At 41.6% G+C, this 23170-nt stretch overlaps 1 protein-coding gene and 1 long non-coding RNA gene across 2 annotated transcripts in view; one reads left to right on the top strand and one right to left on the bottom strand.

Annotated features, from left to right (window-relative positions):
- The window catches only part of LOC149980128 (uncharacterized), a 297110-nt gene that overhangs the window by 147430 nt on the left and 126510 nt on the right, over positions 1-23170 (bottom strand). The gene's annotated exons all lie outside the window — the stretch shown is intronic.
- Positions 18968-22702, top strand: LOC149980130 (uncharacterized). The gene has a single exon (XM_090187320.1). It carries the CDS (start codon positions 19257-19259, stop codon positions 20616-20618), a length of 1362 nt encoding a protein of 453 aa, XP_090043446.1. The 5' UTR covers positions 18968-19256; the 3' UTR covers positions 20619-22702.

Raw genomic sequence — 23170 nt, 5'->3', positions numbered from 1 at the left:
AGCTCACGTGTGACTCTAATTGGTTAATACTGGCCGGATAAGACAGAGAGAATAAAACGTACCCAAAAGTGTCGAATGGTGTGTTTAGTGAATTTAATTGTGTACAGATATGTTGGAGGAAACTGTTGGCGTGATTGATCTTGGACTCAAAAAGGCCACCAGAGTGTGTTGGACATGGTTTCTGGGGCTCTATTCAGAAACTAGCTCTAACCCAACCAAGCACCTACCCTTTATGGAGCCCCACGTGTCCTGGTCTCTTCTTAGTCTCTTTGATCATCTTCTTTATGTCGTTCTAGCCCGGTTCAAATCTACCCTACTTCTTGCTACTGTAGGTCAAATTAAAACCCTAATAAAATGTGAAATCATTTCAGCATTTCAAATACTTTGCCAGTGATTGCTTGACACAAATAGGATCAATAGAATAGTCACAAAAGTGCAAACCCCGCCCACCTGGCACTCCAGGCCGGGCTAAAGTGACCGCTCAAAGCATTTTTTCTGACACTTGTGAAATAAGGATGGGTTCAATAAGCACTGAATGAGCACTTCAACGGGGGGGGGGGGGGGGACTCTAAATCAATGGACACCTCCGCCTGTATTTCACTCAGGAATCAATACAGAAAAGGCCTTGCCGAACCCTCTCAAGTCATCCGTCAAAATGTTATTGCGCCAAAGTTTGTGAGCAGTATCTTGAGAAGTTCCTCTATCAATCGCCATGTTTATTTTGGGATGGAAAGGATAAAAGGTTGGAAAGGAGGGTAATGGATAGGATGGTTGCAATTGATTTGGGAGGCGATTTATCTCTCTCACTCTGTGCCTCGCGGGCCCCGCGAGGGGAGAGGGCGGTGGAGGAGCGTTTGATGAACCTCTCGCTATTTGAGGTGTTGTACCACTTAAGACCTCTGCATTAACGGGGTCACTCACGACGCTGAATGACCATCCATGCTCCTACAGTAGGCCACACAACAACAAAAAACACACGATAGACGTAGGATTCAATCCGATTGTGCTTTGTTGATTATCCGCCATTTAAAGGTCATTCCCGAGTGTTTACTGTGAATGCGGTCTCCGCGAATGTGGGAACATTGCCTTTAAAAAGTGCCTAGCCGACAACGTGTGATGACTCATTGCAAGGTGTAGCTCAGTGCTCTGTACAGCCAACAATGTGCCTTTTTAAAGGCATTTTCACAGACATTTTCAGAGATCTGATTCCTGGTAAACGCTGGGCATAAATAACCTTTAAACGTGTAACATAGCGCACAGAGCTTTATTAACATGCCTCGAATTTGAACCTCTGTCTGAGGGAGAGTGGGAATGCTCGCAATGACACACAACACAGTATTTTTCAGCTCTCATTGTTTTTATTACTAATCAGTATGACATTCACCCTTTTCATCATTGAGAATCTCAAAGGTTTAAAATGGTTCCCTCTCCTCTCTCATCACTGCTCTGAAACCACGCGATAGGTCAACGCACTATGCCGGGCCATCTCCTTTCACCAGTCCAGCCCTTACGTGTCAGCACAGATGGAGGAAAGGGGACGAGTGCAGGAAGCTCCTTTAGACCATTGAGATGCAGCCTTCTAGTTGCCCTCACATGGGGAAGAGCAGGACGTCACTGAATATGCCGTGGTTATCTACACTATCGTACAGTACGTAGCCTTCTTGGAGATTCATCTCTATCCTTCAGCTCTACGGTAAATAACCATGACCTAGATGATCGTTCCATTCAATGTTCAACATTATACTCTTGCCGTTCTTTAGCAGGCGTGCTCCATAGTAAACGTTATCCCTCTCCTCCTTGACAGTGAATCTGAAGTAGTAGACGCCTCGCACTGGTGCTGTGAACGCATCTGCACAGGAGAAACAGGAAGAGACATTCATTCTGTCTTTCTTTTGAGTATAGAGGGATATGTGACATACTGTGTAGACCACAGGGTTGGAGTCAATTCCATTTCAATTCAGTCAATTCAGGAAGTAAACTGAATTGGAATTTCTATTTACTTTCCAAATTAACTAAGTCGAAATTGGAACTGACTCCCAACCCTGGTAGACTGGATAGCTAGACAGATGTAACGAGAACTGTGCCTGTAAAAGGGCTGTAAGCCTTGCCGACGTTGATGAGGACTCTGCTGAACTTCCACGAGAATTCGCCATTGTAGGGTCCAACGTCTCCTGAGCCCAAACCAGCGGAGAGCGCCAACTTAGCGGTGAACAAGGGAGCAAATGGGAGAAGGTACGTTGATAATGAATGACATCATCATTACATGCATCACAATAAAGTATAGTCAGCGCTGCCGTAAACCAGTGTCTGGGAATGCAATTGATTATGTTGAATGATTACGATGCTGGAAATGAAGAATCCATTACATTGTAGTGAAGGATTTGTCATGTAGAGACCACGTTTGTATCACCTGCTGCATTCTCTGTCTTCGGCTCCTCCACCTGGCTCTCACTGACGCTCAGTCTAACCTTCAAAGCTATAACAATATGAAGAAAAATGTGGATAAGCATGGATGTTTCTTAGTACCATCCCTTAATTATCTGAAATCTGATCCTCACTGGCTGTCAGTCTGGCATCCAAGGCAGTAATTATTATTATTTTTTAAATAAGATTTAACTAGGCAAGTCAGTTAAGAACTAATTCTTATTTACAATGACAGTCTACCGGGTTAATTGCCTTGTTCAGGGTTAGAACAACAGATTTTTACCTTGGGGATATGATCCAGGAACCTTTCAGTTACTGGCCCAATGCTCTAACCACCTGCCACCCCTGAAATGAGAGAGAAGAATCATTAAAAGCAGACTCCTTGCCCGTTTTCTATCAGGAGTTGAGGAGAAAGCACCGTGAAAGCCAATATCAACAAGCTGCCAATAAAACCTTCTTCATATCTGCATTCTTTCTTTCAAGTTCCACTAGGAAAGCCATCATCTCATCATTCTGCTGGTCAACCTTTCCCTCACTGGCTGTCTCTCTGGTCTCAAATGCTACAAAAGAGTCCAAAACTTTTACAATTAACACAGCTGAGTTAAACAATACCTGATTCAGCATTTTCATGGCAGTCTCTCTCTCTCTCTTGCTCCCTCCCTCTCTAAACCCTCCCTACAAGCCTGCTGCCTCTTTGTTCTTGGTCAGAATCAGCTCCACTCTCCGCTCGTCCACCTTGTCCTCGCTGTCCCTCAATCTGGCCTCCACGTTCCTCAGCTCCACTCTCTGCTCCAATACCATGTCAAATCAAATCAAATGTTATGTCACATTCGCCAAATACAACAGGTAGACCTTACCGTGAAATGCTTACTTACAAACCCTTAACCAACAATGCAGTTCAAGAAATATAGTTAAGAAAATATTTACTGAAAAACTAAAGTAAAAAATAAAAAAGTAACACAATAAAATGACATAACAATAACGAGGCTGAATACAAGGGGTACCGCTACCAAGACAATGTGCGGGGTACAGGTTAGTCGAGGTCATTTGTACATGTAGGTAGAGGTAAAGTGACTATGCACAGATAATAAACAGCGACTAGCAGCAGTGTAAAAACAAAGAGGGAGGACCTAGACTTGGGGGGAGCCTTTTGGACCTAGACTTGGTGCTCCGGTAATGCTTGCCATGCGGAGGCAGAGAGAACAGTCTATGACTTGGGTGACTAGTGTCTTTGACAATTTTTTGACACCGCCTAGTATATAGCTCCTGGATGACAGGAAGCTTGGCCCCAGTGATGTATTGGGCTGTACGCACTACCCTCTGTAGCACCTTACGGTCAGATACCGAGCAGTTGCCATTACCAGGCGGTGATGCAACTGGTCAGGATGCTCTCGATGGTGCAGCTGTAGAAACTTTTTGAGAATCTGAAACCAATGCAAAATATTTTCAGTCTCCTGAGGGGGACCCTTTTCATGACTGTCTTGGTGTGTTTGGACCATGATATTTTTTGGTGATGTGGACACCAAGGAACTTGAAACTCTCGACATGCTCCACCACAGCCCTGTTGATGTTAATGTGGGCCTGTTCAGCCCTCCTTTTCGTTTAGTCCACGATCAGCTCCTTTGTCTTGCTCACATTGAGGGAGAGGTTGTTGTCCTGGCACCACCCGGCCAGGTCTCTGATCTCCTCCCTATAGGCTGTCTCATCGTTGTCGGTGATCAGGCCTACCACTGTTGTGTCGTCAGCAAACTTAATGATGGTGTTGGAGTCGTGCTTGGCCACCCAGTCGTGGGTGAACAGGGAGCACAGGAGGGGACTAAGCATGTTCCCCAGAGGGGCCCCAGTGTTGAGGATCAGCATGGCAGATGTGTTGTTGGTTACCCTTACCGCCTGGGGGCGGCCCGTCAGAAAGTCCAGGATCCAGTTGCAGAGGGGGGTGTTTAGTCCCAGTCTCCTTAGCGTAGTGATGAGCTTTCTGGACACTATGGTGTTGAACATTGAGCTGTAGTCATTGAACAGCATTCTCACATAGGTGTTCCTTTTTTCCAGGTAGGAAAGGGCAGTGTGGAGTGCAATTGAGATTGCGTCATCTGTGGATCTGTTGGGGCGGTATGCGAATTGGAGTGGGTCTATAGTTTCTGGGATGATGGTGTTAATGTGAGCCATGACCAGCCTTTCAAAGCACTTCATGGCTACTGGGGGTAGTCATTTAGACAAGTTACCTTTGCATTTTTGGGCACAGGGACTATGGTGGTCTGCTTGAAACATGTAGGTTGAACATGTCAGTGAAGACACTTGCCAGTTGGTCTGTGCAAGCTCTGAGTACACCTTCTGGTAATCCATCTGGCCCTGCAGCCTTGTGAATGTTGACCTGTTTAAAATCGGTCGCTGTGCCCTTGAGCAAGGCACTTAACCCAAATTGCTCCAGGGGTGCTGTACAATGCTGGCCATGATCCCACTCCCTGTGAGTGTCTCAGTGGGAGTTGAGATATGCACAAAAATATATAATCCACTACACACTTGTGTTTAAAAAGACAAATATAAGCACCTCCCAATTTATCATGATGGTTGTGTGATTACCCATGATCCTTTACATCACTGTGCCACAAAGGTGTGGGAACGCTTGCCGAGTTTCCATCAGGAGCCTCGACAAATTGTTTTGACCTCAGCGACCGCCTACCTTTCGCCATTAACGTCGCCATTTTGAATAAAGGGAATAAAGAATGGCACTGGACTGTTTAGAAAGCGCACTCACTTTGGAGTGATGAGGAGAAAACGAGCTGGAATTTCCAAGCGCCCGTGGGCAGTTACCGAGTCGGGGCCACGGCCTGCATTTCTGACAATTTAGCTGTATGATTAAGTTTGGGCCAACTTCAAAGGTGGTTAGGCATGCATAGCATCTCTGCCTTAAGCCAGGTTTTCCCAAACGCGGTCCTGGGGTCCCCCCGGGTGTATGTTTTGGTTTATGCCCTAGCACTACACAGCTGATTCCAATAATCAAAGCTTGATGATGAGTTGGCTAGTTGAATCAGCTGTGAAGCGCTAGGGCAAAAAACAAAACGTGCACCCAGGGGGTGCAGGCCACATACAGGACATGTGCGCTGTGAGTGGCGGTTGAGCATGCATTCAAAATGAATTGGGTGTTCAAAGGGGGGCCAACTGTCTTTCCTTCATGAGACTTAGACAGATTTTCTTCCGCTCAATTTAAAAAATGTTTTGTTTTCTTGATGCCACTGGTAGCAAGCTCTCGTAGGTGCTACCATCTTTGTTCCACTAAATAGGCTCTGCCTTGGGGAGATGTATGACAGATGAAGATGAGACGTGATCAGTGTGGCCCCAAACAAGGGTGTTGGGTTAAATGCAGAAGACACATTTCAGTTAAACAACTGACTAGGTATCCCCCTTTCCCTTTCATTGCACACCAGGGAGCACAGAGAGAAAGAGGCAGAGACAGAGACCAAGCAACAGAGAATGAGAGGGATGGATGTTAAATATGCAGCAGCTCAGTGTGTTGGACACTATACCTGGGTCGTGTTTTAGACAGGCAGCTCAATTCTGATCTCCTGTTCACTAATTGGTCTTTTGACCAATCGCATCTTTTCACATCAGATCTTCTTCTAATCTATCAATCCTACAACAACTACCAAATACACACAAATCTAAGTAAAGAAATCGAATAAGAATATATCATATTCATATATGGATGATCAATGACAGATCGGCATAGGCAAGATGCAATAGATGGTTTAAAATACAGTATATACATATGAGATGAGTGATGCAAGATACAGTATGTAAACATTATTAAAGTGGCATTAATTAAAGTGACTACTGATCCATTCATTAAAGTGGCTAATGATTTCAAGTCTGTATGTAGGCAGCAGCCTCACTTTGTTAGTGATGGCTGTTTAACAGTCTGATGGCCTTGAGATAGAAGCCGTTTTTCAGTCTCTCGGTCCCAGCAGTGATGCACCTGTATTGAACTCGCCTTCTTGATGGTCGCAGGGTGAACAGGCAGTGGCTTACAGCTAGGCATCCCGCTAGCGGGACAACTTCCAGTGAACCTGGTGGGGCGCAATTCAAGTAAATAATCATACAAATTATGGATATTAAACATTTAGGAACATACAACTGTCTTATATCGTTTAAAAGCTTCAATTCTTGTTAATCTAACTGCATTGTCTGATTTACAATAGGCTTTACAGCAAAAGCATGCCATGCGATTGTTGGAGGACAGCGCCCCATATCAAAATATTTTTCCTCCAGCACAGGTTTCATAAATTCACTAATAGTGATTAAATATTCACTTACTTTTTAAAAATCTTCCTCTGATTTGTCATCCAAAGGGTCTCAGCTACAACATGTAGGGTCGTTTTGTTAGATAAAATCCTTCTTTATATCCCCAAAAAATCTGTTTAGTTGGTGCCATTGATTTAAGTTATCCACTCATTCAACATGCAGAGAAATTAATCCAAAAAGCTACCGCTAAACAAGTCAAAATACATTTCTATTCAATCCTCATGTACCCTAAAATGTAAAAAAAACTATAATATTTAATACGGAAAGAAGTATGTTCATAATGGAAAATTATATTATCAGGTGTGATGTCCTCTTCGTCGCGCGCACAGACTGATTTCCAACTCCAAGTACCAGTACTAAAACTCATAATTCTTCCTCGTTTGGGAAGAAACAAGCCTGAAACCTTGAACAAAGACTACTGACATCCAGTGGAAGCCATAGGAATTGCACACTGGGAGCTGGATTAAAAAAAAATCTGTGGTGAACGTGGTGAATGGGCAGTGGCTTGGGTGGTTGTTGTCCTCAATTATCTTTTTGGCCTTCCTGTGACATTGGGTGCTGTAGGTGTCATGGAGGGCAGGTAGTTTGCCCCGGGCGATGCATTGTGCAGACCGCACCACCTTCTGGAGAGCCTTGCGGTTGTGGGCGGTGCAGTTGCCGTACCAGGTGGTGATACAGCCCGATAGGACGCTCTCAATTGTGTATCTTTAAAAGTTTGTGAGGGTTTTAGGTGACAAACCAAATCTCTTCAGCCTCCTGAGGGTGAATAAAGATCCACATGCCATAAGAAATGCTCTACATCCCACTAGCATTAGTCTATAGCAGCTGCAGATTCAAGTAATTGCTCTGTACAGTACATCATGTAGATGGGTTTATCTGATAGTGGGTGTTATTGTCAGGGCAATCCATATGGTGTAGATGTTAGTGGATCAGGGCATATGGGTAACAAGAGTCATCTTGCATGAACACTGGCCATATGGCCATATTCTATATCGTTGCATTCATTTGATCTTGTATCTTCTAGGACATTATTCAATCGCCTGCAATGTTGGTCGAACACGCCTATTATTTAAGTGTGAAGCTCACACAGTGCAGGGATTTCATAAAACTGGGTGATAGCATGAAATAAGACCCATAACAACTCAAATGCCCATAAGGCCTTGCTGTGTGGGGGCGTAGCTATCCAATTAAACAGACTCAATTAAGATATAAGAGCCACACAGCTAATGATGGCCATGCAGCAAACATAGAGAAGCTAACTTGCTTTTTATAAAACTTTTCCATATCTGCATTCTTGTGCCTCATGTTAGTTGTTGCTTAACCAAGATCTGCTGTTCAATCTGTACCGTGGAAGTTTAGCACTAGAGTACGATTTAAATGTAAAGACAATGTTCCCGCATTTGTGAAGACTGCGTTCACGAACTGCTGCGATATGGATGGAATTACGGCCCTAAGTGTTTGTTCATGGATGGTACATGGCAAGACTCGACTCTGGGTGCAGAACAGATAGTTAGCTGCTTTATCTAACTGAAGTGTATGTGGCCTTCCATTTCACCTAGACCACGAGGTCTGGTATACAGTTGTTCTCCTGAAGAAAGGTGGCACAATCAGGGGAGTAAACCTCAAAATGGCCTCCACCTACAGTGCACTCCCGAGAAGATGTTCCTGGGAGGACCAAGCTGCAAGTTGTTTTCCTGGTTTGATTTATTGGCAGTGTAGCTCTCCAACTGAACATAGTCAATAATGATTTGGGACCTAGGACACTGCTCTCCACGTAGCTAAGATGGAAATGAGGCACACTCGAACAGATACATTTTGTTTAGTCGGTGACCATCGTTGGTCACCACCTTTCAAAGTGTGCGGCATTTCATGGATCACCTGCATTGTGGGAGGCATAATTTATCAAACTATCATAAGCGGTTTGGGTTGAGCCCGAAGACGTGACTGAAACATGAACCAACTTTGCCATGATTCGAAAGCTACAAATGAAAGTGATATTTGGGACCTCTTTCTAACCCATTAATTCTACACACAGTGTGTGGGTGTGTGACATTGGGGTATAGAAAAGTTGAATTCTACATTGATAAAGAAAAACTTTTATAAACCAGAACAGATATTGCCACTGCCGTGTTGATCTGAACCTTACTGTTGGGAAACCACAACTGTGTCTGACCTTCGTCTGTCGCAGATGCACCGCCCTCGGCGACCTTCCTCTACAGTCGGCTTCGTTAGCCTTACTACTCAAACACACCCAGTGTAATGGACGCATTCCCCTGCTCAGACGTAGTTCACACACATCACAACATGACATTGGTGTCCTTACCCTGTAGGCCTTCTATGGACATGGAACGACAGTAGTCCATGCTTTGGTTTAGTTTCCCAAGCACTGTTTACAAAATGTTAACGTTTTATCATCTCATGGCGCACATCCTATTCATGTCATGGTACCGATATTATACATTTTTTTGTGCATCTTGTCTTGTTTAGGGGTGGAGCTCTTTTTAATATTAGCAAGAGTGCAGATTAATACACACATATGCAAATTAGGAAATAGCATATTTTCTTTTACATTTGAGTACCTATTCAGGATATGGTTTTTATTCTTACTTTATTTAGTTTATTCTATTTTCTATCATTAACTATATTATTATCACTGCACTGTGAGAAAGAGATCAAGGTCAGAATTTCACTGTACTGTTTTACACCTGTTGTAAACTTTGAAACTTACCATGAAGAGAATGACATTCATTTCCATAATTATGCATTTCTATATAGTACAGATCAGGTACCCATGATGTATTTCTGTTACCATAATTCTGTTACCAAGTGTAAATCCTCTTCACTTACTTTTGTTCAATAACCAAAATAGATGTTTTCAATGTCAAGGTGTCATGTCATAGATGACACCCCATTCTTACTGCAGGCATCTTTAAGAGTTTTTGGAAAACGTGGTCACATAAAGAACTGAGGGAGACTTTTAACAATATTCTGTTACCAAACTTTGCATTTGCAGTTATTCTATTTTGTAAAATGTTCCATTTACATTTTCAAAAGTAGTCCTTGTATGGTTTGTTAAACTTTAAAAACAATGTTTGTTTTTTTTGAAAAATCTGTCTCAGTGTAATTCAGTTATCGTGGAATTGACCAGATACAAACCACAAATCAATTCAAATCAAACTTTATTTGCCACATGCGCCAAATACAACAAGGTGTAGACTTTACCGAGAAATGCTTACTTACAAGCCCTTAACCAACAGTGCAGTTCAAGAAGACAAAAATATTTACCAAGTAGGCTAAAATAAAAAGTAATAATAAAAAGTAACACAATAAGAATAACAATAATGAGGCTTTATACAGGGGGCACACTGACCGAGTCAGTGTGCACGGGTACAGGCTAGTTGAGGTAATCTGTACATGTGGCGAAGTGACTATGCAAACAAACAGCGAGTAGCAGCAGTGTACAGGAGGGGGGGTTAATGTAAATTGTGCGGTGCCGATTTTTATGAATTGTTCCGCAGTCTAATGTCTTGGGGGTAGAAGCTGTTGAGGAGCCTTTTGGTCCTAGACTTGGCGCTCCAGTACCGCTTGCCGTGCAGTAGCAGAGAAAACAGTTTATAACTTGTGTGACTGGAGTCTCTGACAATTTTCTGGGCTTTCCTCTGACACTGCCTATTATATAGGTCCTGGATGGCAGGAAGCTTGGCCCCAGTGATGTATTGGACCATTCGCACTACTCTCTGTAATGCCTTATGGTCAGATGCCGAGCAGTTGCCATACCAGGAGGTGATGCAACCTGTCAGGATGCTCTCGATGGTGCAGCTGTAGAAACTTTTGAGGATCTGGGGACCCATGCCAAATATTTTCAGTCTCCTGAGGGGGAAAAGATTTTGTTGTGCCGTCTTCAAGGTTGTCTTGGAATGTTTGGACCATGATAGTTCGTTGGGGATGAGGACACCAAGGAACTTGAAACTCTCAACACGCTCCACTACAGCCCCGTCGGCCTGTTCCTGTAGTCCACGATCAGCTCCTTTGTCTTGCTCATATTGAGGGAGAGGTTGTTGTCCTGGCACCACACGGCCAGGTCTCTAAACTCCCTATAGGCTGTCTCATCGTTGTCGGTGATCAGGCCTACCACTGTTGTGTCGTTAGCAAAGTTAATGATGGTGTTGGAGTCGTGTTTGGCCACACAGTCGAAGGTGAACAGGGAATACAGGAGGGGACTAAGTACATACCATTGAGGGGCCCCAGTGTTAAGGATCAGTGTGAAAGACATGTTGTTGCCTACTCTTACCACCTGGGGGCGCCCCGTCAGGGAGTCCAGGATCCAGTTGCAGAGGGAGGTGATTTGTCCCAGAGTCCTTGGATTAGTAATAAACTTAGTGGGCACTATGGTGTTAAACGCTGAGCTGTAGTCAATGAACAGCATTGTCACATAAGTGTTATTTTTGTCCAGGTGAGAAAGGGCCGTGTGGAGTGCGATTGAGATTGCGTCACCTGTGGATCTGTTGGGGCGGTATGCGAATTGGAGTCACTGGGCAGCTCACGTCTGGGTTTCCCTTTGTAGTCCATAATAGTTTTCAAGCTCTGCCACATCCGACAAGTGTCATATCCGGTGTAGTAGGATTCAATCTTAATCCTGTATTGAAGCTTTGCTTGTTTGATGGTTCATCTGAGGGCATAGCGGGATTTCTTATAAGTGTCCAGATTTTATGCATAATATGCATAACACTTTTGAAATGTGTCATGCATATGAACTCAAGATAGTGTATTTGTATTGTTACAGATATGATAAGGAAGTGAGAGAAGAGAAGAAGCCAGTAGAAGAGCCACAAGGTATTTTCTGATTACGTGGAGTCTGAGCTTGCTAGACATATCAAGAATCTCGGTGACCAGTTTCATGGGCTTTAGTAGCCTCAAATGCAGAAAAGTTGTCTACAAACTGGCACATCGAAACAACATCCCTGTCACAGACAACTGGTCAAGAAATAGAAGGGTAAGTGATGTTGAACAAAGATCTATATCTATATGAAGGCATACATTTAAGATATATAATATACAACACCCCCCGTTCCATGAATAAACTTTGACCTACCAGCACCATCACCCCAAGGTGGCTCAATTTACGCAGTCCCTACGTTCAATTTACTCCATACCCGGGGTAATCTGTGCTAAACAAAACACCACTTTCTTTGGAGAAGCTATGTTTTCTAAACTGTTATGTTTACACTCATTTCTGATTATTTCCAGGGATACACAACATCCTGAATTACATGTAGACATATCTTCGTTAGAAAGAATCATTTATTTCCCTTGTTGTAGTGATAATGAATGTAAAAAAAAAACGTCTCAACTTACCCCACTCACCCCTACATCTTTAACCTGCATCATTCACTGACAAAACCTTTTATTTTGATTTTTTATAGATAGTGGTCTGTAAGACTAGTGATGTTAAGTTTAAAACTCCAAATGAAAATGTGGGATAACATAGGTATTCTAATCTAAACCTGTGAATGTGAGATTTTAACCTTGTTGTTTTGTTTTAGTTTGGGGCAGGGATTCAGGAACGTGTAGATATGACTTCTTCATCTGTAGAACGTTCGTGGGCTGCTGTATCATCACTCAGTTAGCAGAGCATAACTACAGACACATATTCACCACCTGCGAGAGTGAATGTCTGATTACTGCAGGCTTAGTGGTGACTGCCCTCTAGTGCAGAAAAAGCATAACATAATCTGTCACTGGCACAGTCTTGAACTAATGCACACTGATTCTATGTGATTCGTACATGTGATGCTTCAAACTGGATTTATCATCAACTCAGCACGCACGCACGCACACACACACCCACACACACACACACACACACACACACACATACATACGCAAACACACACACACACACATATGCACACACACACATATGCACACACAGACACACACACACACACATATGCAAACACACACACACACACACACACACACACACACACACACACACACACACACACACACATACGCAAACACACACAGCAGCAGACCACACAGCAGTGGATCATCATTATTATATTTACTCAACCGAAAACATGAGCTTTGCCTGATCTGGCCTTGTGTGGTCTTACTTTTAGGGTTGAAAGTAAAATAAATGTATAACCTCTACAGAAGCACCCAGTTACACACAGTGAATACTACACAGAGGACAATTCACCCATAATGTCCTAAGGCCTTATCAATATCACTTAATTAAACAATTGAATGTATGCTGTCAATAGTAATTGTCAAGTGTCAATAGTATTTGTTAAACATCGCCATCTGGTGGGTTTTCAGTGCTACTATAACAGCATCAATCTGATCCTGTGACTAACCACTGCACACTGCAGAAACGTAGCCTATTCCAAACTTCACTCAGTAATTCCAGATCCTATGAATAAAGTTAAGTTCCTCAGTTATTATTTAAAAAGTATTAGACGTTGGGGTAGGGGGGTGCTAAACTGACATACGGAATTGTTTTAAGACGGTCATACTATGGATTACTTAGAATTTTAGGACCCCTTTAGGTATAAAATAAATATATATATAAAAAAAGATTTAATAAAATATTGATTTTGGCATTTACTACTAAAGCCCAAAGTAACACATTCAATAACGGATTAAAAAATTGAAAAAAAGGACAGTAAACTAATTTCTCATAAGAACTAAGGTTTTGAAGAGTTCGTCCTAAATCTAGTAGATATAAAATAACTTTTTTTTTTTTTTTTTATACATATTTGCCATGTGGAAAAATAACTACCTTCATACTTTATACCTGCACAAAACTACCTTCATTCTTCCATTCGTTAAAAAAAAAAACTGGTACCGATTACCTTCAGACGAGTCCAGTGACACTTGTGGGGGTTGCAGAGCAAAACGGAATCTCCCCTTTCCACAGTGGGGTCCCATTAGTTTGAAGGTCAAACCGTTCAGAGTAGGTCAAACTGTTCGGAAGCCAAAGATGTTTTCCTGAGAAGACCGATTTTCGGGGTGTCTCATGGTCTGACAAACACCGCTCTAGCTCTGTCACCTTTAACCGCAGATATGGAAGTGCGACACTGGCGGATGAGGTGGATTGAGACGCATTCAAACTGATATCTCTAGTTTAAATTGACAGATTTTGATGGTGATTGTTATGTAATTTAGATTGGCTCTGGAGGGTTAATATTGATAAACATTTTAAGCAATAGAATTAAATTGGATCTGAGGAGCATGAGATGAAGAGAAGGCATGAGCGATTGTGAAATGGCTCGACAATAAGCATTCTCCAACCACTGTTCCAGGCACAGATCTTTTTTAATCCCCATAAAGATTAAGGCTAGGATTAAGGTTAGTAATCTGATTCTACATCTGTGGTTAAGGGAACATCTACCTCAGGTACAGTTGAATGTGGTAGTTTACACACACTTAGGTTGGAGTCATTAAAACTTGTTTTTCAACCACTCCACAAATTTCTTGTAAACAAACTATTGTTTTGGCAAGTCGGTTAGGACATCAACTTTGTGCATGACACAAGTAATTTTTCCAACAATTGTTTACAGACAGATTATTTCACTTATAACTCACTGTATGACAATTCCAGTGGGTCAGAAGATTACATACATTAAGTTGACTGTGCCTTTAAACAGCTTGGAAAATTCCAGAAAATGATGTCATGGCTTTAGGAACTTCTGATGGGCTAATTGACATCATCTGAGTTAATTGGAGGTGTATTTCAAGGCCTACCTTCAAACTCAGTGCCTCTTTGCTTGACATCATGGGAAAATCAAAAGAAATCTGCCAAGACCTCAGAAAAAAAGATCTCCAGAAGTCTGGTTCATCCTTGAGAGCAATTCCCAAACGCCTGAAGGTACCACATTCTTCTGTACAAACAATGGTATAAACACCATGGGACCACGCAGCCGTCATACCGCTCAGGGAGGAGACGCGTTATGTCTCCTAGAGATGAACGTATTTTGTTGCGAAATGTGCAAATCAATCCCAGAACAGCGGCAACGGACCTTGTGAAGATTCTGGAGGAAACAGAAACAAAAGTATCTATATCCACAGTAAAATAAGTCCTATGTCGACGTAATCTGAAAGGGCCTCTCAGCAAGGAAGACGCCACTGCTCCAAAACTGCCATAAAATAGCCAGACTATGGTTTGCAACTGCACTTATGGACAAAGATTGTACTTTTTGGAGAAATGTTCTCTGGTCTGATGAAACAGACATAGAACTGTTTGGCCATAATGACCATTGATATGGTTGGAGGAAAAAGGGCGAGGCTTGCAAGCCGAAAGACACCATCCCAACCGTGAAGCACAGGGGTGGCAGCATCATGTTGTGGGGGTGCTTTGCTGCAGGAGGGACTGGTGCACGTCACAAATTAGATGGCATGAGGAAAGAAAATTACGTGGATATATTGAAGCATAATCTCAGACATCTAGTTAAAGCTTGGTCGCAAATGGGTCTTCCAAATGCAACATGACCCCAGGCATACTTCCAAAGTTGTGGCAAAATTGCTTAAGGACAACAAAGTCAAGGTATTGGAGTGGCCAACACAAAGCCCTGACCTCAATTCTATAGATTTTTTTGGGGCAGAACTAAAAAATGTGTGCGAGCAAGGAGGCCTACAAACCTGACTCAGTTAAAGTGGAAGGCTACCTGAAACATTTGACCCAAGTAAAACAATTTAAAGGCAATGCTACCAAGTACTAATTGAGTGCATTTCTGACCCACTGGGAATGTGATGAAAGAAATAAAAGCTGAAATAAAACATTATTTCTACTATTATTCTGACATTTCACATTCTTAAAATAAAGTGGTGATCCTAACTGACCTAAGACAGGGAATTTTTACTAGGATTAAATGTCAGGAATTGTGAAAAACTAAGTTGAAATGAATTTGGCTAAGGTGTATGTAAACTTCTGACTTCAATTGTATATATATTCTCACCCTAACCATGCTACTGTTGAGACAGGTCAGTGTAGGAGAATGGTTCCGAATGGGTCTCAATTGAGAAAAAGGATAATCCCAATAGACACAAGGTGGTGTTGCACCATACATGTATCAGCCATTCTATCATATGCGTCTTCTATTTTAAATCATGAAGAAATGTAAACCAAATAAAAACTTGTCACAATTATTTGTATTGTGCAAAAGTGTCTATTTTTTTTTACATAACATGGAAAACTGGTTTAGATTAGATTAGATTTGATTAAACAAAGATTTTTACAATTTCCACTCTCCTGAGAATAACTATGACAAAAGGTATTTATAAACACACAACTTGCATTTGCATGTGTTTGATACAGTTCCATTCATTCCATTCCAGCAATGTCAATGAGCAGGTCCTCTCCATTTCTCTCTGTTCCACTCTCCACTAATACATTTTAAAAAATGGCATTAAGTTACATCTTCCATATGAGAGAATTAAAAGTGTTTTCCCCACACATTTCTGTTGATAAATGACGTGGTTCAAACTCTAATCATTCTTTAGGATGGAGGGGCGGACATTTTAGAAGTTCTGGAGGAGTCTGCTCAAGCAGGAAATGAAGGCCCACAGGGGACCATGATGTGCAAAAAGTGAATTAAATGGGCACAACTTTTCCCCATTTATTTATTTTGTCATTTTTCATGTACGACTATTAAAATGTCTTTGTCTGACAGGCGGTAATAAACCATGTGAAAGTGGAAGGGTTGCTTAACAATTCTAATTCTGGCAATGAGGGGAAACACATTTGATATTGATTTTGTTGACATTATATGGGTGGACTGAGTTTGCCCCTAGGCACCAGCCTCACCACAAAGGGTTTCTTGAGAAGAAAAACTATGAGTAAGCTCCCAAACATTCCATTTCACACCTTGAATAAACACAATTCTAGCTCTAACTGATATCCTCAGGACAATGGTAACTCTAACTCAGCATTTCCCAAACTCGGTCCTGGGGACTCCAAGGGGTGCACGTTTAGTTTTTAGCCCAAACACTACACTGCTGATTCAAATAATCAAAGCTTGATGATTCATTTATAATTTGAAATAGCTAGCTGTATAGTGCTAGGGCAAAAAATCAAAACGTGCACCCCTTGGGTCCCTGGGACCGAGTTTGGGAAACCCTGCTCTAACTGATAACATCAAGCAGTAATATAACGTTATGATTCATAAATGTAACTCATTAACAATATTGCACTGCACATTTAACGTATACTAATGTAAGTAATTCATTTATTCTTTCTTACATACATCCATAGTGCAGTACCACTGACGCAAAGGCCGGTTTGGCCCAATAAAGGGTTAAATATACTGGAAACACAATATTCAACATCTGCTCTAAGCCTTTGTCAGGCACCTTTGTAAGACTTCCTGTGCAATAAGAGGCGACTTTGAAATGTGCTGCATCCCAAATGGCATCCTATTCCCTATATAATGCACTTCTTTTTACCATGGCCCATAAGGGCTCTGGTCTGAAGTAGTGCACTATATAGGGAATACGGTTCAATTTGGGATGTAGCCATGCACTCATCAGCTAGCTAAGTGATGGGGCTTTCAATGAACATGTGTTATTGATGTGTATGACTGACGTTAATGCCTGCGATGTGAGACATCAATCAGGTGAGACATCAATCAGGTGTAAAGAGAACATCTTTTTGAAGAATGTTTTTCCGACCTCTTCAAAAGACTCCTGAGGAAGATTCCTAAGGAAGAGGTCATGTAAAGTGAACCCCCATTCTATAAGACTGGGGGAATGTTTCCAGTGTGTGTGTGTGTGTGTGTATGAGTTAACTGCCTGAGCCCGACGCTATCTGATCTCAATAAAAATGACCATTCCGACGCCTTCAGACAATCTTGAGATCTCTACTTAGAACATCTTGATTCAACAATAAGAACAGCAGTGCATTCCATGTGATATTAAACCGGATAACCCGGTTTATAATGCGCCCAAAGCAAACAGTTTTTCCTACAGTGTGGTAAAGAACACACGTTTTTTTCCCCTCATTCCAGCAAATAGATGAGAGTATGTATTAATCTTTGGCTGACTGTTGGTTAGAGAGCACCTGAATGCAAAAACAATCTACGTGGCATTGATATAGTGACCGTAAGACACTGGCCCTGTCGAATGTATGATGAGCATCAAATCCATGATGCACTGTGGCTAAAGGGTGACTGACTGATCTACAAATAATAATGAGTAGTTATTTATGGTGCAAGGTATTTTGTAGATCTGTCAGTTGGCCGTCACCTACACTGTCGGCTGCAATGTCGAGCAAGCCTACCCCCATCGAACCACACCCCCAAGACCCCCAAAGAGTACCAAAACAGCCCAGACAGAACCAGTAAATTCAGCCCCTCTTTAAATTCAACCTTCCCTATAACTGCAAAAGGAAATACCCAGATACCTGAGTAACACCATTTACTCATTTATAAGGGTTCAATTCAATCAAACCCACTCGAACCATAATACTTGAAATCTTTCTGAGTGTTTGATTTAGCCTACCTGGAGTGTCAGGTTTGCACTTTAGGGACTTCTCTGTTGGTTCCATTGCAACAGAAAAGCTCAATCAAGCACATCTAAAGTGAAAATATTTAAAATAGTATCTGAACCCACAAGAGTTTGATTGAACTCATTCAAGACACAGACTGACGAGTTTTCACCTTTCAGAGCCTCAATGAGAGGTGGAGTAGTGGGTGTAAAATAATTGGGGGGGCCACTCAAGAGATCACTTTCAGATAAAGAAGAAACATACTATGGCTTCACTCTGAACGCTTATCAGAGACGTAAATTACCCGAAAGTTGTTCTTCTCACTGACATTGACATTGAATATTGACGTGAAACCCCACCTGCATAGAGCACAATCATTCTGAGTGAGTCTGCAGTGCAGTGCTCCTTTATCTGCAACTGATTGAATTGGGGCCTTGTACGTTTTCAGTTGTAAAGCTTTTCTTTGATCCAAAAAAGTACTAGAAGGAAAAACTAGCACAATTTGTCCATGGTCAATATGTACAGTTCATGACAAAACAAAGTAGCTACTGGATATATTTGCCGGGGAAAAAGAAGAATAATCAAATCTATTGAGCACCTGCAAAACTTAACCAATAACTGTTATCAACAGACGTGACCCAATAACACTCCAGACATCAGCAGTCCACACACGGAGTGGCCCTCAGCATGGTATGCTTGCACAATGGGTATGAACAAATATAAATACACCAAATCTCTCAGTAATAAGATACACTGCGAAAAGACAAGAGCTTCAGGAGCAGGTAAGATGCTAGTTGCCGTACTATATATCCTTACTACAATACATGGGACACATAATGTTGATGTCTTTATGATATACACATGCCGCACTGAATCAGAAAAGAGGTTGAGCCTTTCTAAAAGTTATACTTTCATGTTTTATACATTTCCTTTGGCAAAAGACATCAGTTGCGACAGATGTGACTTCAAGATGGTCACTTTTGAGTATAGAAAATGTGCATGTTGACATGTTGCTCTCTCACACTCTCTCTGTCTCAGGTTGATCATGGCATCGTACACCTTATTCTGCTGTTCCCTCCTGCTCCTCTTTCTGTACACTGCCTCTACATTTCCGACCATTGATACAATCAGGGATCTGCGAGGTATATGGTACGGCAACATCTTCCCACGACATGGTCTCCATCTGCTTTACTGGTTTGTTGACCAATCAGAGATTGACAAAAGCCATGACATCATCCAAACCCATTTCGATCCAGCCAGAGGTGACTATGGCTTTGGTTACTTCAATAATAACGACAGTTTCCTCCCAGCTCTGACCGATCCAAAGAGGCAAGCTTACTATGCAGTGGGGGATATCAGTAAGGCTAAATCTTGGGCCTTGCCTGAGTATATCACTCAAAACTACTACAACTCACTGAAGTCGGGGAACAGAAACAGGGATGACATGATTGTCAGGGTTGCCCGGGCCAATGGGTCAAATCAGTTCAGGTTGGACGAGGTCTTTGTCACTCAAATGTATCCTCTCAATGACAACCAAGTGAATTCCTTTGATCCAAATCACACGAATAGTATTGGCTTCGACCTCTTACGAGAAATCCAGACGTTACAGATGGTCAGAGGAAGGAACAACACATTGGCTGGTCTGGAGGCATTTCTGACGCAATCAGGATATCAAACGTGCCCGACACCCGAATTTCAAGTCTGTTCCGCAAAGTCGGTCCGATATCAAAGGCTTCAGATGGTGGAAATCAAGACTGAGGACGATTGTCACCTGCTGAAACTTGACGTCAAACCAGCCGAGAACGGCTACCTGAAAATGAGTTGGAGCAACCTACCAAAGTCCATCATGGACCGTTACATGGTTGTGGGGCTTTTCAAGGACGATGCTAGTACGACCAAACTAGCTGAGTCCTCCGTCGGCAACGACACATCTGGAACCTCAGACGTTTCCGTGGCCCTGAACCCCGGTCTTCAGGTCAGGCTACTTAAAGGGAAAACTCTCTGGGACATGAACGACAGGGAAGTCTGGAGAGGTGCCGAATTTAACGATGCGGACGGTTTGATTCCCATTGTCGTGAAAGGCTACGATGCCAGTCTGCAACTCTACACTAAAAATGGCTACGCCTGCGCTCGCCTGTTCGTGAAGAAGTCCTTCGCTGACTGGAAGGAGGTGTTTAATTACTCGTGGGTAGGGTACTACTCTGCGAACAGTGTCAGCAACAACAAGTACCAAACCTTCCAGTGGGCAGGGTCTTTCACTAAAGAGATTTCCTCAGAGGAGATACCTGAGTATGATGTCTATGTTTATGAGTCCAGTATGGCCATTTCTCCAGGTGCCCAGGCCCGATTCATGCTGTCAAAATACAACGAAGTAGCACGTACTGTGGCCTGGGAAAGTCAACCCTAAAAACCGAAGCCATCAATGAAATGTAGATCATCTTTTACTTCATGTCATGATGATGCTGGGGTCTTTGAGGCATATCTTATATCATAATGTATTTAACCTTTGAATCATTGTTGTTTGTGTAACTTTATCAGACACATGACTGAATGAACTTTGTCAAGGAACCACGTATTTTAACCTATAGGAGTTCGACCACAAAATCACTTATTTTACTACATTTCTTTGGCACACTTGTTTCATGAATAATTCTGTTAACTCAAAATATAACGTAATTGTAATCAACTGCACTAAGTAAGCTATGCAACACCTCACTTTTGGGTTAATTGATAATGAAATCTTCTTCATAATATCGCTATTTTTAAAACAAGCCGTAGAAAGCTGGTCGCAATTAGAAAGCTGGTCGCAATTAGAAAGCTGGTCGCAATTAGAAAGCTGGTCGCAATTACAGTTTCATCCACCAGAAAAGACAGAACAAATAATACAACAAATATTATGTTTAAACTCAAAATTACTAATCAATTTAAAAAAACATTATTCCTGGTAAAAAAAAACGTTAACTATATAATCTTTGTAAATGATATTATAACCAGGATTGGTGGAGTTCTGTCACACACGCAGTTAACAAAAATAGAGGAGGCAAGTAGAAGCTGTAGGAGGCATGGACCTTGTCTGTTGACCCTTCATTAAAAACCAAAATTGTTTAAAAAAAATTGTGATCGATTAAAAAAAATGATCCAGTTCTATTTAAGGACCAACAAATTGACAGCTGCGCCATACAGGTTGCAAAATAGTTGGGAAGAGATTTCTGATGTGCCGATTCCATGGCACATGTTTTAAGCACTGATACACAAAACAACTCTTGATTCAAAACATTGTTTTTTAATTTAAATTATAATACAAAGTTCTTTCTACCAATAGAATGTTATGTATATGGGGGATACGACCATCCCAGCTCTGAAGATTTTGCTGCAAAGAGACAGAATCAATAGATCACTTGTTCTGGTAACGTAGCTTGTTTCTGGTCAATATTGGCTGAAAAATCACATTTAACGAAAACTATCTCTGCAAATACTGTAGCACCGTTGGGTGACTTGGAAAGCCATAGTCAATCAATCAATAATATAATAACACTCTTAGTAAAAAAATATTCCCCTTACACTCTTTGGAATTGGCCTATATGGATAGGACTAAATGGAAATGTTTCTTACAGAAGGAATATGGAAAGCATATGCATAAACATGGTATCAATTTAAAAGTCAACAGTTTGGAGATTCTGGGAAAATGATTAGACTAAAGGTGAGGACGCAACAGTTCACCTGACACAAGACAGAATCCAAACATTACACTGATGATTTTATGTGTACTTCACATTTACTGTACTTTTCGCCGTATTTGTTGTGAACAAAATCTGAAAATACTCTAGATACATTCAGTAACGTGATATGAATATTCATAGAGACTTTTGAGTAGGTGCAAAAAAAATGAAAACTGTTTGAGTGAGAGGTCTAACTGGTGTTTCCAAGTGGCCACATACCTCTCCAAATTGAGCACAGTTCCTACGTAATTTAAATGTTATTGTATGACTAAAAGAAGAGTCTTCAAGTTAAGGTGCTTTTTTTTTTTTTGCTCTCCTAGCTGTGCCGGAACTAGAGCAAGCACTTGTATTTGTTTGTTTTTTTGGAACACAGCCCTCCACATACTTTTAAGTTATGTACCCAGTAGGTCCCTCGGGTCCTCTGGCCTTTTAACTTTCCCAAAGACTAGGACCAAGAGGCATGGAGAGTGTTTCGTAATTATGCCCCCAGCCCCTGGAATAGCCTGCCAGAAAACCTGAGGGGTGCTGAAACTGTGGACATGTTTAAAATAGATCTTAAAACACATCTTTTTAGCTTTGCTTTTCCTTAGGGTGCTTTTTAGTAATCCAGTTTGTGTCATTCTTTAGTTTTTTTTTATCTTGTGTATGTTGTGTAGTAAATATTTCAGATTTTATTTTCATTGCTTTCATTCATTCTTTCTTCCTGTAAAGCACATTGCGTTGCATTCCATGTCTGAAATGTGCTGTATAAATAAAGCTTGATTGGATTTGATACGCAATTACTGTTGTTGTTTACACAATCCAAAGAACGGTCCATTATAAATCACAATCTGAGTCAGGTGTGCATTATTCGAAAGCTCTGTTCTATTGCAAACATAACAAGCTAAATTATAACCTATGATCTTACAGTGTTAGACTTTCACAAGTCAATTCAGAGAAGCAGATCGTAGTTTTTGGTGCGCAGAGAATGGACTGCATTCAGACGTGTGGTCCGCGACACATTTTCTTCACAACGCAACAAACCAAGGCTCACTCTGTTCAAGACAACCCAGGGTTATAACACCAGGTTGTCCTGCAACTGTACATCAAACAAAGTGATTATGAAGATTGACACTGTATATTACATGGGTTTTGGGATATGGAAATGTGGAAGTGCACATTCGGACTTACGGGTGTTTGGCTTGAGTCAACACTATTTATTTTAGTCCTCAAGGTCTCATCTTACAAAATATACAGAAAA

This window comes from Oncorhynchus mykiss, chromosome 10, assembly GCF_057628025.1.
Source record: "Oncorhynchus mykiss isolate SJ-2025 chromosome 10, ASM5762802v1, whole genome shotgun sequence".
In the NCBI taxonomy this organism is placed as follows: domain Eukaryota; kingdom Metazoa; phylum Chordata; class Actinopteri; order Salmoniformes; family Salmonidae; genus Oncorhynchus; species Oncorhynchus mykiss.
The sequence above is the reverse complement of the archived record's forward strand: the minus strand, read 5'-3'. Positions and strand labels throughout refer to the sequence as shown.

Bases quoted from the DNA above. Each gene is read 5' to 3' on its own strand.
- LOC149980130 (XM_090187320.1), top strand. From the start codon at position 19,257: ATGGCATCGTACACCTTATTCTGCTGTTCCCTCCTGCTCCTCTTTCTG.